Source organism: Buteo buteo, chromosome 18 (assembly GCF_964188355.1).
Source record: "Buteo buteo chromosome 18, bButBut1.hap1.1, whole genome shotgun sequence".
Taxonomy (NCBI): Eukaryota; Metazoa; Chordata; class Aves; order Accipitriformes; family Accipitridae; genus Buteo; species Buteo buteo.
In genome coordinates this window covers 2,108,107-2,124,016 of record NC_134188.1, presented here as the reverse complement: position 1 = coordinate 2,124,016, position 15,910 = coordinate 2,108,107, and the positions used below count along the sequence as shown (strand labels likewise).

The following is a 15,910-nucleotide window of genomic DNA, read 5'->3' as shown; positions in this document are numbered from 1 at the left end:
AGGTGACTCTAAATAGCCTATCTTTTATGAAGTCGATGTACTTTCATTCCTAGTCGCAGTGCGCTCAGTATGCTGCTGACAGAAGAGAGGAGGAGAAGATGTGTGATCACCTTATCAGTGCTGCTAAGCATCGAGATCACGTTACAGCCAACCAGCTGAAACAGAAGATACTCAACATACTAACAAATAAGCATGGTGCCTGGGGAGCTGTTTCTCACAGGTAAGCTGCAAACATAAAATGTGTGGCTTTAAAAGTTACTTTCAAAGTTTAAGAGAAACAGTCATTGTATAACTGAAATATGAATGTATTAGGAGCTAGTATTACTAAAATATATTTTCTCTGTTAGTCTTTTCTTCAGCTGGTTCTCAAGAAGTCCTCTTTGCTAAAGATTCACAGATCAGACTTCTTTATAGGCTGCGAACATAGTATTTTACCATATTTAAAATAAATTGTAATGGGTATTTGTTGATTATAATGCAGTTTTACTGTTAGTATGTCAGTAGGTTTTGAGGCTCCTACCAGTATTAGAATCTGAGTGGAGTGTTCTGAATGACATATTGAGAGAGATAGAGATTTCCATATAGACGTCGACAGAGGAAGCCTGAAATAAAGAAGAGAGAATCAAAATGACTTGTCTGATATTGTAGAGTAAGTCAGTATTAGAATAACCAGCAGAACCAGGTCACTTGAGTTGCTGTCTAATGCTTTCTTCTGTTTATAGCTTTTTCTATGCAACTAATGAACTGGTAAGATCCACTGGTAAATTTTAACTCTTCTACAACAAATCAGTAGTCAGTGCCAGCCACACACAGTCAAAGTCTGTATGCTTGAAGCAAAACTTACATCGTACTTAAAGGTAGTGTGTGCAAAGCTGAAGATAACCAAAGAGCAGCTCAATTCTGCAGGTTCTCCTGTTAAATAAATAAATAGATAAGTAAATAGATCCAAAATATATGATTTCTACTGTATGTAAGTGATATTATAGTATTTGAGGTTTTAGTCAGAGCTGTATTGAGTCCTGTTTTTAAAAATTCATTCTATTCAACACAGAGGTGAAATGAAACATTTTCATATATCATGCCAAAACCCAGAGCCTTGCTCTTTTGAGTCACAAAAATAGCCAGTGGCTCAGGTGCTCACCCTCATGTGGAAGACTTGAGCTGAAATTGCTTCCTTCATTCACAGCAAGGTCTTGAGCCTGGGTCTGCCATGTGAGTGCCCTGTCTGCAAAACTAGAGACCGCCAAGTCTCTTTCTTCTTTGTGCATTCTAGCCACAAATATGTGATTATTTATTCAGAGTGGAACAGCTCAAAGAAGAGAAATCAAGGAAGTTCTGCTCCCAAATATCCAAATTTTTACAGCTTGATTTTTCTACTTAAATCCTGTTTAAGTCTGCTCTGAGTCAGGCAGAGCAGAACAGGAAGTTCCATTTTAGCTCTGAAAACCCTTTTCAGTAAAAATCTAGTTGAGACTGACAGACTAATACAAAAACTTTTCTCTAGATAAATATTTTCTTTAAAAAAAATCTATTTGGATTTAGCTTGAATGCATATCCAGGGCTTAAGCCTATTAGAAAAGTTGCCAAGTAATAAATTTGACACATCAGTAATAAGGCTTAATAAATACCACATATACTGTTCATTCTTTTTGTAATTCTCTCTAGTTGGTTCTTGCAGTTATGCAGTGTTTAAAAAAAATGAAATTGTTCATGTTCATTATCCTTATATCTTCCAAAAAAATCCCTATTTCCTGGATGATGATGGAGATATTTATTTTTTAAGGTGGTAGGAAGTGTGGAAATACAGTCCTATAGAAACTCTGTAGTCTAACACCAGAGACATTCTGGTGGCAATTACAAAAATGACTAGTAGATGATTGTGATATGGTTAATTCAAAACAGCCTTGCTCCATAATGGACACTCGTGTTATCTCTAGTTGAGGCTTAAAGCTGTGTATCTGGAGACTTGAACCTGATGAAAATAAGCGCAATTTTCAGTCCTTTTAATGTCTTTGAATTGTTGAATAATGTTGTCGCTCAGGTTCGTGAATGGTTGCAGACACTTTGCAGGCTTAAATCAGTTCCTGGTCACTGACTTTTTCAGGAGACCATCTCTTCTTTGGGCCAGATAACTTTCCTCTCCAGGATTGTTGATGGCATCCTAAATGGCAACAGACCACCGCTGCGGCTCTTTTTGCTCTTCAGTCCATGATACTTTTTGATGGGCCATGAAGCAGCTTGACACCTCGGACAAACCTAGCAGATTTCTTACATCAGACAAAAGAAACTCTTTATTTTATTCCTGTCATGCCGCTTCCCCGGTGTGTCTGCTTCTCAATCACTCGCAGGGCCGCTTTCTCCTTTCGGCGCTCGCCGTCTTCGGCGTGGCTGCCGGCCTGGTCGGTATTTTAGCCGCGGGTTGCTGCTTCACCTGGAGAAGAGGGGACATGGAGATGCCATGAGGTCTCCAGGTGGGGTTCCCCATCTGCAGGAGACAATCAGGAAGCAAATGGCCTCGGGGGTGCCGCGGCAGCTGTGTGATCCACCACCCAAGGGCACCTTCCCTCACGAGCCCTGGCGGACTCTGACTGGAGAGGCCTGGCATGGCGGCAGGCAGGGGGAGAGGCCTGGTGGCTGACCCGCCGAGCCTCGTTAAGGACCAAGGTCACTGGCTCTCAGCGGGCAGAATTAAAAAATTTCTGCAAGTGCAGCAAGTACAGAGGGGTCTCGCTCCTCCAATACTTTTTATATGATGGAAGTTGAGATGGGTTCTAAAATTGTACCTGCCTTTAGTCTTGACCAGCAAGAGACACAACAGGCCTCAAGTCTCCATTTTTAATTCCTGACAAACAGTTATAACACTAGCAGTCTCTTTATAAACTGATGCTTCTCTGTGCCCCAGGAGATACAGCCTGACTGGAATACAGACTTACTTAAAAAAAAAAAAAATAGGTTGACACCCCAGACCTATAGACCTCTGTAGTGATTCCATCATTTCTGTTGGGGAGAGCGTTCCTGGTTCTGAAGGCACACACTGCTGCTCTCCTGTCCCCGTGGGAGCTGCAGACCGTTCGCCGAAACGGTGAATTTGGGATATTCTTCTCAGGCCCAGAAGGGGCAGGGAAAGAAATAAGCAACACTTCTGCATGGTAAATATTTGGGCAATAGCAATGCCTTTTGACAACCAAAATGGGTAAGATAGGTAAGAAAATATTTGGGCGGGGGGGTGAGTGTGGTTCTTAAAAGCTTCAATTCTCTATCACATACACAGTCTGCAGCTACCAATTTACTGATAGTTGTAGCATATAGTACATCTATATGTGGGTTGGTTTGTCTCTCTACAAGGTAAAGAACAATTTTAAGGTTCTTTGACATAGATGCTCATGTTATAAAATATTAAGGTCTCATTTTATGAAATATGACCCAGTTGTAGAGAAAATTTTTCCTTACAAGCTCCACAAAGAGCTTGTAAGCATCCCCAGCTTTTGCATCTGCGTGTATTGTTTTTGCAGAAAGCAGCAACCAGCATTTACTGTGTTTAATCTGTAGGTGCCACAAAGTTTACTCTTTGTTATTAAGAAAAAAAATAGACTATTAAGAAACACAGAAACAGCACTGGGATGAAAAACAAGGGGTGTGATGAGTGAAATTCTATAGTACTTGTAAATGATGAATTTTTAATATATTATCATAAACTCTTCTCAAAATGTCTGAAGAAACAAAAGTGAAGTTGAATGGTGTGAGTCAACAAAATACTGTATGAAACTTGCAATTCTAAGTTAGATTATAGTTACATAAAGGTAGTTGAATTAAAAATAACATCGTAGGTGACATGCATTTCAATTACCTTCTTAATTAGCTATTCATTTATGAAGGAGGAATTAACTATATGCAAGTGCTCCACCACTTGAATAAATGCCTACAAACACAGTACCATTGTACAATCTATCCCTGTCCATACGTTAATCAATCAGTACAGTTTGAGTTGGTGTGAGAACCTGTCTACTCTTTCATCTCCTTCTGTCTAAAAATGGTAATTAACAGTTTTGAAAAAAACCTTTATTTTATATTGCTTATCAGTGTTAACTTCTCTTCTCCTTCACAAATATTTTCCCTTCACCTCTTAAAGTGAAAACCAAAGTTCTTTTGCTCCATTTCTTGCAGGTTTGAGCATCAACTCCTCTACAACAAAAGGAAGTTATTGAATCATCTTATTTTCTTCTACATATCACAGACAAAGAATAATAGATTTCAAAATAAATCGTTTTAGTTTGTTATAAATCCCGTTTGTGCCCTTAAACCAAACTAATTCTGTTTTCCTCATTTTGGCAATTTGATACTTTTAGGTATTTTCGTAATAGCTTACCCTAAACAGACTGGTTTTCCCTTTTTTAATTTCAGCATTCTACCAAAATTAGAATTCTGCAGGTTTTTCCCATTCAGATGAGAAATTGATGAGTTGGTTATTTCTTTGATGTATTGCCACTTATTCAGAGTGAATATGCAACATCCTATTTCCTTGAAGTCAGGAAGAATCAAACAGGGTGTTTCATAGCTTAGCGTTCAAAGCTTCTTTAAGCCAGCACTTACCCTTAGCTTTTTTCAGGGTTATAGTCTTCATGTCACAACATATGCTTCCTTCTGTCTTCTCTGTCAGCTTCATATGGTGCTTCTCTTCCTCCCCATCTGCTTCTCTCCCCATACACATCTTTCTTAAAAAAAAAAAAAAAAAAAGTTTAGTGAAACCTGTCTGTACACACAGTTTGAATTCCTTATCAGCCATATGCATGCCTGTGTTTTGGGCCATAATATGTTACCATATTTATTTGGAGTATCCTCTTATTTCAGCTTCCTGGTTTAATCAGATATCTCAACTTTTTAAAAACTTTTGTTCAAGAAGACTGTATATATAGCTCTACCTTACAGTTTCGCTAGGTTTAAGGCAATCTAGGGCAATACAAAGAGTTCTGAGTTTCAGTTTGTGTTCTAAATCTAAATATGAAATACTTGTCATAGATATTTTCACATGATCAGTTTTGATATACACAGGAGGATTACTATAATGAGAAAAATGACATTTAAAAATGAGACTTGGTTCTTTTACTTTCCATGATTTGATGAAGGAGGTTCCACCTACATTAAAGCAGCTTTACCAAATAGCAAGTATACAAGGGCTTTTTCTGTTCAAATCCATCTTTGGTTAAACTAGACACCCATAACAAATTAATCATTCATGGTGGAGGGCAGAGCTGTCAAACTCATTCTGTGGTGAAGACCAAATTTGTCTGGGGAGACGGGCTGGAAATAAAAAGTTTCTTGCCAGACAGCTAGTTTTACCTCTCACTACGGCATGTGCTTCTGCAGAGATTGGGTTCTGCTGGGGGCCGGGGGGAGAGCAGAAAGAGGAAAACTCCCCTTTTCTGAGCCTGTGGGGCTTGGCAGTTCAATACGTTGCTTCTGGGATGACGCTGCTTCTAAACCAAATGTTTCCAGTAAGGGAGACCAGAATGCAGGAATTTAGTAAGGTGGTGTTTGCCTTACAGCCGGCCTTTGGCGTGCTCTGACTCCATCTCTATACTAGCTGCTGTCTTAGGAGGTTCAGAGAGACACAGAACTGATCCTGTCCCCCACTGCAAATCGGCTTTGTCTGGTTTAGCCATTCATTCATTTCTGGCTCATTTTAACTGCTAGACATAAATTACAAAGGGAGCTTTAGAACAGTGGAAAAGATGTAGGGCCAGATCCTGTCTGCTGGATCCAGAAGTGTGTTTGACATGCCCGTTGTTAGAGGGCCCGTCAAGGTTCTGCATCTCCCCACATACTCTGGAAGAGCTATGAATTGTCTGTGTTTCTGGAATTGGTGGAATCTGTTTTTCTTTGCAGAACAGATCCTTCCAGACTGATCTGATGGGAACTGCACGCTCATTTCCAGCACATTCATTAGCTATCCTGATTACAAGTTCCAAATATTTAGTTCTGAGATTATTTCACCACAACAAAACATTAAGAAAATGCTTTTCTGTCTTCTGTGGTTTTTACTTAACTGCGCTACTTGAGATTCCTTGAGGTCAGCAAATGTGTCAGCATTATTCACCTTCTAGGTCCAGTATGAGTCACCCTTCTGTAGCAGGATTTAAACATAAATGTGAATGAGACTATTTTTCTAATCTGATCACTCTTCTGTAGTATTTTACTATTTCAATCCCCTTCTTATCTTTCTTACTATGCTTTCAGCTTTGTTCTGCTCCTGCTGCTCTGCACCCGTCATATTACATCCCCTACCCATTGCGTACCCTCTTCCTTCGCACCCCCCCAGTTGCTTACTGCTGTCATGGAAGGCAGAAATTATTTGAAGGAGCTCTTACTAATGGTGCTGTGGCATTTGACGAGCATGATGGAAAAAGGGGTATAGAATAATTCTGTATCCTTTTCTAATAATAGGACGTTAGATGTAGGATGCTATTTGCGGCATAGAGATAGCTGCCAAGAAAGGAGTATTGTATAACTGGAGATGGGCTGTACGAGTGCGTGCACAGTTTGCTTACGTGAGATTTATTCAGTTCTGTATTTGTGCAAGGTTACTCAGCTGTTTTGCACTGTGGTGCTGTTCACCATGGAATTTTTCCCACAGCTGAAAGAAACCTCAGAAGAAAATATTTTCTTTGGAAAGAGGTAGTGTTTTCCAATGTTGGGAAACGCACGGTACTCAGGGAAGACTTGTTCAGCTCTACAGAAAGACTTGTTTATCTCTAGGAAATACAATACATTGTATTTCATATTAAAGAAGGAAGGCCTCTGCATTTTCTTTCACGTTATTACTTCTGCAGTAAGAGAATTATTTTTTCTTCCCTGTTTTTTTTTCATTTCTCTTCAATATGTTCTCTGTTTCTGCCTAAAATTTCTTTTTCTGCTTTTGCTTCATGGCAAACTCAAAGAGGAAAGTTTTGCCAATGTTGCTTTTCTTTAAGCTTTAGAACAACAGAACTTTAGATGTCAGTAGAATCTTTAACTGCAACAGCAATCAGAATACAAATCCAAATTGCATACAATCAATTTGCTATATATATTTTCATTGCAGCAGTAACAAGGGAATTTTAAAGTAAACATATATTAAGAGGAAGGCCAACTTTAAGAAACTGAGAGGGACTTCTGATCCCATGTAAGTCTAGCCATAGAGCTAGCATGTACACATGCAACTGTTCAGCTTCTAGGATACCAGTCACCATAACAGCCATAGTGGTTCAGACCAGCGGTCCATCTAGCCCTGTAACCTATCTTCCACTGTGAGTGAGTGCTTACGAAACAGAAAGATAGGATGAGCAGACATGACAGGTCCATCAAATACTCGCTGAGACTCCTTGGATTTGCAGCTCGGGATTTCCTGAGGAATCGCAATTTCAGTCTCCATTTTGAAGTTTCCCCATCTCGGTAGGGCTTCGAAGTCCAGCTGCCTTTCTTCATGTTTTCCTCATAGTTCCTGCAGTGGAAACAGCTTCTGCGGTGGGTACCAGCAGACTGGACCAACCATAGCTGGTGTTGGACAACGTTCCTAGCATCTGTACTCCTTCTTTCCCTGCCTCCAATTTAGATAGAAGTAGGAACTCAATAGAAACCGTGAGGGAAGAATTTCTCATTAGGCAGATAACACTTCCCTCACATGACTCTCACTTTTTCTCCCATGTCTATCTAGTAATAGCTATGCAATACATCAGTGGATTTCCCATCTTCTCTATATGTAAGTTTAGAAAGCCAAGAATAAAAAAGGAACAAAAGCCATAGATTTGAAGGTTCTGAAAAAGTAAGTTTTATGTTTCTAAGAAGGCCTTTTTTTCTCAGAGATGAAAATCCTTTGATTTATTCTTTATTTTTTGACATAGAATGGGTGAGAAACATCGTATTTTTAAGTCGCAGTAAGCTGTTGTAGTACCATTACACACCAGGATTCTTTCACATGTGATGCTTCAAGTAGATTACAGAATATGAATGCAAAGCTGTACAAAATGGCTTTTTCTAAGAGAAACATATGTAGTGTTTTGACAGACTTCTCAGACATTTTTGTTGGAAACACCAGAAATGCAAAGTTTAACCAGAAGTGAAAACGCAGTGGACCCATTTTGATTCCCCTCCTCTAAAAACCTTAATGTGTCTTGTACTTTTTTTATTCGAAATATATTCATGTCCAACCATGTGTTTGTAAAATAAATTTGAGACATTCAGAGTAGAGTGTGGGAAGGGACTGAAGATTAAGTCATCCTCAGGCACTAAGGCAGGTGTAATCTGGTACATCCCTATTACATGCTTTGCATCTCCCTTTCTTTGATGGGGGGAGAGTGGAATTCTGCAAACACCTGAGAAAACCTGTTCTATGTCTTTGATAGCTTTATAGTTGAATTTGCGTGTGCATTATAGGATCATTTTCTTTGCTACAAATTAGATTAATTATACCTGGTTTTAAACCTTGCCCTTCTCAAAATGTTCAGAAGCTGATACTGTCCTTTCAGGCTGTTGAATTCCAGACTAGAGAAACGCAGTTTTTTCAGTCTTCCTTTACTGCTTGAATTATCTATAGCTTGTATAATGCTGGTGTCTTGCTTTAGATTCCTTGCAGTTTGCCTACATGTTCCTTAGGAAGAGGTACTGTAATCTGGGCACTTGATTGCAGGTGAGCCCTCAACCATGCACAACTCTACTTCAGTTTGTTTCACACTATAGCTTTACTGATGCATTCTAAAATGAGATTGTAGGTTCAGTCAGTACTTTCCAGAACCACGCTGCAGGCTCTTACTCACTTCTACTAATTGGCAATCACTTGCTGTTTTGTATCTGTGCTTCTAATTGTTTTTAAGGCTGTTGTCTCTCTCTTTTATCTTACGGGTTTGAGACTTTTTGAAATAATTATTATTCTCCTGCACTACACTTACAATTCTCACAGCTTGTTGTCACCTTAAGTTTTATTGTGGATTTTCCCTGATTATCCATCACAGTTGAAGTGTTTAATGCAGCAGATTCAGGAAACATCCCAGTCTCCCACTTGAAAACATTCCCAATCTGGTCATGAACCTTTGATACTCACTATAAAAAATCCAGGTTTTAACCATTCATGTATTCCTCTCTTAGACCATTGCGTATTTCTTAGTCTATGCGAACAGTAAGTACTCTTGTGTTAAAAGATTGCTGTTCTGATTATGCTATAGATGAATAAACAAATAAATAAAATGGCAAAGGTGTGAAGGAAGTTATTTGTTTATAGTAAACCCACATTACTTGTTTCAGATTAATTATCTGATTGATAAATTCTTCTAGTATCTTTGCATGTATCAAAGGTAAACATTAGTTTATAATGCATTTAGTGTGTTTTCCCCCTTTTAAGACCACACAGCATTCTTTTCCAGTCATCTGGAATCACACCTATCCTTCATAAATTTCCAAAGAACTGCTAAGTAAGTGACAGGGATTGCCCTGTCCTCCTCCTTTTTTTTTCTCCTTGTTACATTTCCTTTTTGATTTTTTGAGTTTATTAAAGAGCTCTTGATTACAGCCACATTGGTGTTTTAGTATATTTTATCTTCATTCCACATCAGGATTGTTTGGTGTTGTGTATGTAATTTCAGTTTTAGAAATTGTGGCAAGTTTATTTGAACAGGGTTTATCCACCAGTTTCCTGAAATTTTCTAAGTTTGGGGGATTTAAACTTAGTTGTTCTGTAGCATTAATGTTTTTCCTTGGAAATAGGAACACTCGGTGATTATTTTCATTCTAGATATATTTCCTCTTAAATATTCTCATGAAAAAAACTTGAACTAGTCAGAATCAAATGTAAAATACCTTACTGAACTTAAACTACTTTTCAAGCTAGCATACACATATATACAAAACATACATCTTTTTATAACTTCTTTTTTTTTACGATCTATAGTTTTAATACATGAGCCCTTTACCACCAAGCTTGGTCTTTTTTCATTCAGTTGTTTAAAAAAACTAAAATATCTCATGTCTCCATCTTCTTTCAGAGGTGGTGGTGATTTTTTCTGTTGTATCTCAAAGTGCAGTACTACCTTTTTTTCCTTTTAACATTGCCCAGACTTTCAATAAACATGTTTCATGGCTGTCTCTGAAATTCAGAGGAAGTAAACTATTATGTGCTAAACAAAAAGTATTTCTTTCTTGTTTTTCACAGGAACAAATGCTGATTTGTCTTGGCAAGCTTCTGTGATGCCAGCCTAAGTTTTATCTTCTGGATACTAAGACTTAGTTCCTGTATTGCCCATTTTCCTCATTGCAGTGTGTAATCAGCTAAGATATGTAATAGACTGATCCATTTTTCTTGTCTCCTCAGTTGTTTTTTTCTCCTTCCCCTCTTCCCCCCCAAGTTAAAAAAAAAAAAAAAAAATCAACCTTCGAGATGAGTTTTCTCCCATTTTGGGTTCTCTGTGGTACAACATCATCCTCCTTCAAACTAGTTTAGAGCTTTCCTAAGTCATTGCATCAATCATACAGGTCATCTGATGCTGAAAAGAAAATCTTTTATCTCTGCATAGCAGGTTTTTGTTTTTGTTCATAGTCCCATTTTTGAGGAAATCAAAGATCTCCTCTCAGCAGTATCTGTTGTGTCCTTATCAGCTACAGCCTTCATCTATCCACACCTTTACCATCAGCCAGAAATACTCTGTGCTTGTGCCCATTTCACTTTATCTCCTCGCGCTCTGTCCGCAGTAATTTCTAATCTGCTTGGAGTCGTATCCTGCAGTATTACTACAGGGGAGTGATAGGCAAGTGTGTGTGCAACTGCTGCTCCTGAAGTGCCGCCGAAGAGGTCCTGTTTTCAGGTGTTTTCAGTGTTTCATGGTTTGTTGGACACAGAGGCCAGCAACCAGAGCCTTGTCCCTTCCTTCTTACCTTAATATAGCTTAGCGGGAGGGTTCCTCGGGTTTGGTGTTTCTGTATGCATTTTATTAGCACAGTCTGTACTTTCACAGATACTATACTATGAAGATTATCTTTAGACAATTCACTTTTCTGATTTCTGAAAAATATTCCCAGCAGATGTTTCTCTTTCAATTGGCACTTCTGGGTTTGTTGGCGGGGGGGGTTTATTATTTTATTTTGAGTTTTTTTAGAGTGAAAAAATAAGTTTACACAGGTTTATTTTGACTGACTCAGGAGCACCATGTCTGTCATAGACTTCACGTGACTTGAAGGAGGTTGCTGTACTTGGTTATACTGCTTTCCTCATTGATAAAATAGATATGGTAATGCACAGTATACTTCTAAAGAGTAATTAAATCATTCAAGTTGGTATTGAAAGTACTGTATAGGTTTGGGGTTTTTATCTGTTTTTACACGGCTTGTATAGATTTGGTACATTTGTTATTATAGCATTTACTTTTTCTATATAACCGTGTTTCTTCTTAACCTGGGTTTTTTCAGCAGTAATATCTGTTCACATAGAGGTTTGACATATATGTAGATATATTTCTTGTACACTTACAGACATAAAATATCTGACAATGACAGAATGCAAGCTTCTCCCAATATTTGTGCTCCCCAGTATATTGATATCTGTTGTCAATAATATAGGCTGTTGGTTAGGTTGTAAAGCTCCATTGCTCAAGAGTGTTATATTTTGAAGTCATCTGTCATGGATGTGTTGTAGAGATAGGAGACTATTTATGTTTATGGCATTTTAAGTAACTCAGTAAAACCCTGTAGAATATACAGAAAAGGCTTGTTTACTGTCATCACTGCTCACTTAATCCTGTGACCTTGACATGATAGTATGCCCATAAAGCTCCCTGCGGGTAGTTCAATAAAATAGATGAACATCAGAGTCTAATGATTGTTTCAGCTTCAGGAATATACTGCCTTATGCTGTAAGTATTTCTTAAACATTCAATAGCGCTGAACCATTTTAAAACCCAATAATGTAGCAAACCATCCAATTGTCTAGATTATTAGAAAATCCACAAAAAAATGCATAAGCCACATGTACTTCTGCTGTTCAATTTGACAATGCTAACCATTGTTTTAAAAAATATTGTGTATACATAATGCCAACAGACTAAAATCAAAATGAAATTATTTCTTAAAATTTAATGGTACTTATTTTTCAGATTCCCATTGTTGTTTCTCTTCTCTCCTGATAGCAAATTATATTTATTGGGTAAGGATGCTTCTTGGTTTTATTACAGTCACAATCTGAATCTAGGAAAGATTCAGGTGTAAGAAATTTCTTTTGATGATTTACTAGAAGTTATGTTTGCACTAATGGCAGGAAGCAATAAAAACATACATAAAGAGGAAGCCAAATTTGACGTCTCTTAGGCCCAATTTAGAAATACTACTGAAGCCTTTGGGATACTTTGCCATAAGAGGGCCTTAATTTTTATGCATAATATATCTTGTGCTATGTGAAAACATGGAGGGAAGTAAAGCATGATCTATTTGCCTTATGGTGAGTGGAAGTGTTGTTTTGGCATTATTAAAAAATGTTCTTTTAAAATTTTTTTTAATGTATAGACATTCAAGTTTCCAATTTCTGTTATCTAACAATGCATTATTTCCAGGCACACTGTAGTCTTTTACACTGAATAGTACCCCGCCCAACCTCTTGTGTTTTCTTGAATCAAAAGTGATGTTTTCAAAGTTGATGACAGCTTCACAGTAGAGGAAGTTTATTTAGTGAACTTCAGACAGTATTTTCAGTGGTAGAGCTTCATACTGAACTGTTGAGCTAAAAATCTCTGAAAATTAATTGAGTGAAATCCGTCAGGAAGGAAGAGCAGCAGGAGCAAGAGCAGGATGTGATATGTATCCACCAGAACAAAATGGAATCTTCTATCCTTTCTGATTTAATCTCAGTTAAGTACCACTGAGAAGCATGAGATAAAATAAAAAAAAAACACCCCACGTTATTTGGCTACATGCCAGGCAAGGTTGAGTAAGAAAAATATTGTTTCTTTCATAATAGTCTTTGCATTTGAGATCATCATGAAGAGTTAATGAATTTCTCTTTTTGTGTACTCTTAGACGACGCAGACAGACAAACTGTTTAATTGTTCCCCAAGTATATGTTACTTTTCATTTTTAACAGTCTTGGAATTAAAAATGTAGAAAAACTGATTGGAAACTTGTGGGACTGGCCACCAATTTCTCTGATAATGGCCTTAACGAAAACTATACTGTCTGTTCAATTTTAACAAAGAAGGTGTTATAAAGGTTTGAGGCCTGATCGAATAAAACCAAAGTATTAAAATTAGTATAAAAGATAGATTGGAATTCATGTACAATTCAGTAATGTTAGAGGAATATCACCCATTGTCTTTAAAAACAAGGAAATTAGTTTTTACATACAAATTATATTTTTCCATTAGCGTACATGGTCCTTTAGTGTATCGGATATACTCAGGCTTAGTTTTCGACTTACTTTTTGGACTAATGACACTGTGTATGTTGCTGCTTTTGTTTGGTGATGAATATATATTCATCTTAATAAATTGTCTTCCCTGGAAGGAAACAGACCTGTTTCTTTCTGAATGGACATCCAGTGGAGGCCAGGTACATCAGTTCTTCTAACGTGTGCGTTGCAGAAGCTAAATCTACAGGTCGTCTGTCGGGTTCTGGCTATGGTATTCCCTGTATATATGCATCACTTGATAATCTTTAGCCGAGCTATGAAAGGGTGTTATTGGCAGCTGTTCGGGGAAGTTCAAAAGGTTCTGCTGGACACCACTAAATTTTAAACAAAGATCTTTTCTTAGGAATGTCCTATCCTGAAAGTAGGAGAATAGCTCCTTTATTTCAGTGACACAGTGACAAATTACTAAGGGTGGCGCTCTCAATGCAATATTTATTTAGAGGATTCTACTTCTTTAAAAGTAATCAACAAATTCTCAATTTGCATACACTAAAAGCAAAAAAATGTACTTCTAAATTCTTGTTCTCTAGTATTAGGATTAGAAATATATTTACTTTTCCCGTTCTTTCATTAAATTTTTCACAATCCCCACAGTAAAGCTGTAATGCTACTGTTTTCTAAAAGACATACATTCCTTAGGAAAAATCTCTGCTGTAAAAATGAAAAGGCCAGAATGGACACTGCCTTACAAGAGAACTTTGACAGATTCCTACTGTCATTCATGGTTTCCAAAACATTTATAAGATGTTAAATCACAAGCAGGTTTTGAGGTAGCTTTTAGTAAATAATCATTTCCTGGCTGCTGGCTTCTTAGGTTGTCCATTGGCTCTAATACTCAGAAGTTTTTATTGTTTTTCTCCCTATACCAGTCGGTATTACCAGTTGTAAAAGCAAGACACATACCTTCTGCTAGTACTTTTTCAACCCTATTAGAAATTCATAGCTAATATCATCACAAACATTAGAGAAGCATAAAGGTCAGTGAATGATATAATTGGCATACATATAACTGAATTATGATAGCGGTTCCAGAAATTGCGGTCACTTGGACACCTAGAGCGGATAAATTAAGGAGGGGCGAGGAAGATTTTCATCCTACCTGACAAATACTGTCTGACTGAGAAACAGCTGTAGGTGGGACTGAAGAGTCATTTTGTAAAACCTTTGAGTTTAGACCTGGCAGACAACCAAATTCGGAAGGATCTGGAGGCAGTGGTCCTTACTCCCCAGTTTTTATTCTCATGTCTGACATTAATGGTGAAACCATAAAGTATCAGTCAAGCGTTTGTGTTACTTTTTGAGCTGCCTGACTTTCAAAGTAGTAGCACCTGTTTTGATTATTCTGAGAGCAGAAGAGAAAGGGGTGAACCTTCTCCCTTTCCGTAACCATGCTCACCACTCTTCGCTTTGTTCTCCTTCTGATGGTAAAAAAAGGCAATCAGCAACAAAATCAAAAAGCTTTACTAGTCCATCATCAGTGCAGAAAGATTAAAGTTTGAAGTCCTTTATGAGCTGGAATAATTTTCAGGAATTCCAGGAAGGACTAATTTCCTTAATGGAGATTCTAAACTCTGATACATCTTCACAATTCATGGTTCAGATCAAGAAGGAGCAAAACTCTTAGGGTCATTGCCTGAATTTGTGAATGAGGGAAAGATTGCTGGTATATTCCAACATTTACTCTATATTTACATAATAACTTCCTTTCTTTTTCTTTTCTAAACCAGTCAGCAATAATGAAGGGGTAACATGGTTTACACAATTTGTAGTTGTGAGGTCTGCGGCGCCTTCTTCAGATTTCTCCTTAAACACAATTGTCAGTGCAATTCAATTTAGTCAATTATGGGCCTCCATTTACAGTATATAGGTGTTGCCTACCTTCCAAAACTTTCCTGTAGACTTGGATCAATGAAAATGATTTAAATGACACTGTATTGGAGTGCGCTCAGTAGTTTTTACTCTCTAGTGTATCAAAACCAAGGGAATTTAATGTGCATAATTTATCTGGATATTTCATGTATTGACATCAGGAATTAAGAGGTAAAAGTACTGTAAAATGCTGTTTCATTTTGTGTACTGCATTAAGTGATTGTGCTCATGCGTGCATTTGTACCACAGTAAGAGTTAAGTCACAGAGTATAGTTTTTGAGATTTTCTTCAGAACTGTTGCTTAATTATTTTCAGTTTTGTGGTTTAATTATTTATTTGCATTTTTAGTCTTACAGATTATCTGCTTGGGCATATATCTTAAGCAACTGAGTAATGCAGGAATATTTTGCATCTGATTTTGGGGGTGGGTGAGAGTTGTTTTTCTGTGGGTCAAGAAAGCAATAGGAGTGAAAAAATGATGTGTTATTTCCATGATCTAAATGTTCTGCAGCAGTAGCAGCAGCTGAGCAACTCACTATTATTCAATGCTACATTAACTTTTCCATTAATGCTGGTGCTGTAAAATATGAAGCCCTTAAGCATCGTGAAGTTGCTGCCTGATTTTTG

General features: G+C 37.5%; 1 protein-coding gene across 2 annotated transcripts in view; it reads left to right on the top strand.

Moving 5' to 3' along the window:
- The window catches only part of NBEA (neurobeachin), a 510,817-nt gene that overhangs the window by 275,275 nt on the left and 219,632 nt on the right, over window positions 1-15,910 (top strand). For both annotated transcript variants that reach the window (XM_075050577.1, XM_075050576.1), the window contains exon 38: window positions 54-220. In XM_075050577.1, coding sequence (XP_074906678.1) covers window positions 54-220 — 167 coding nt within the window. The remainder of the gene's footprint in view (window positions 1-53; window positions 221-15,910) is intronic.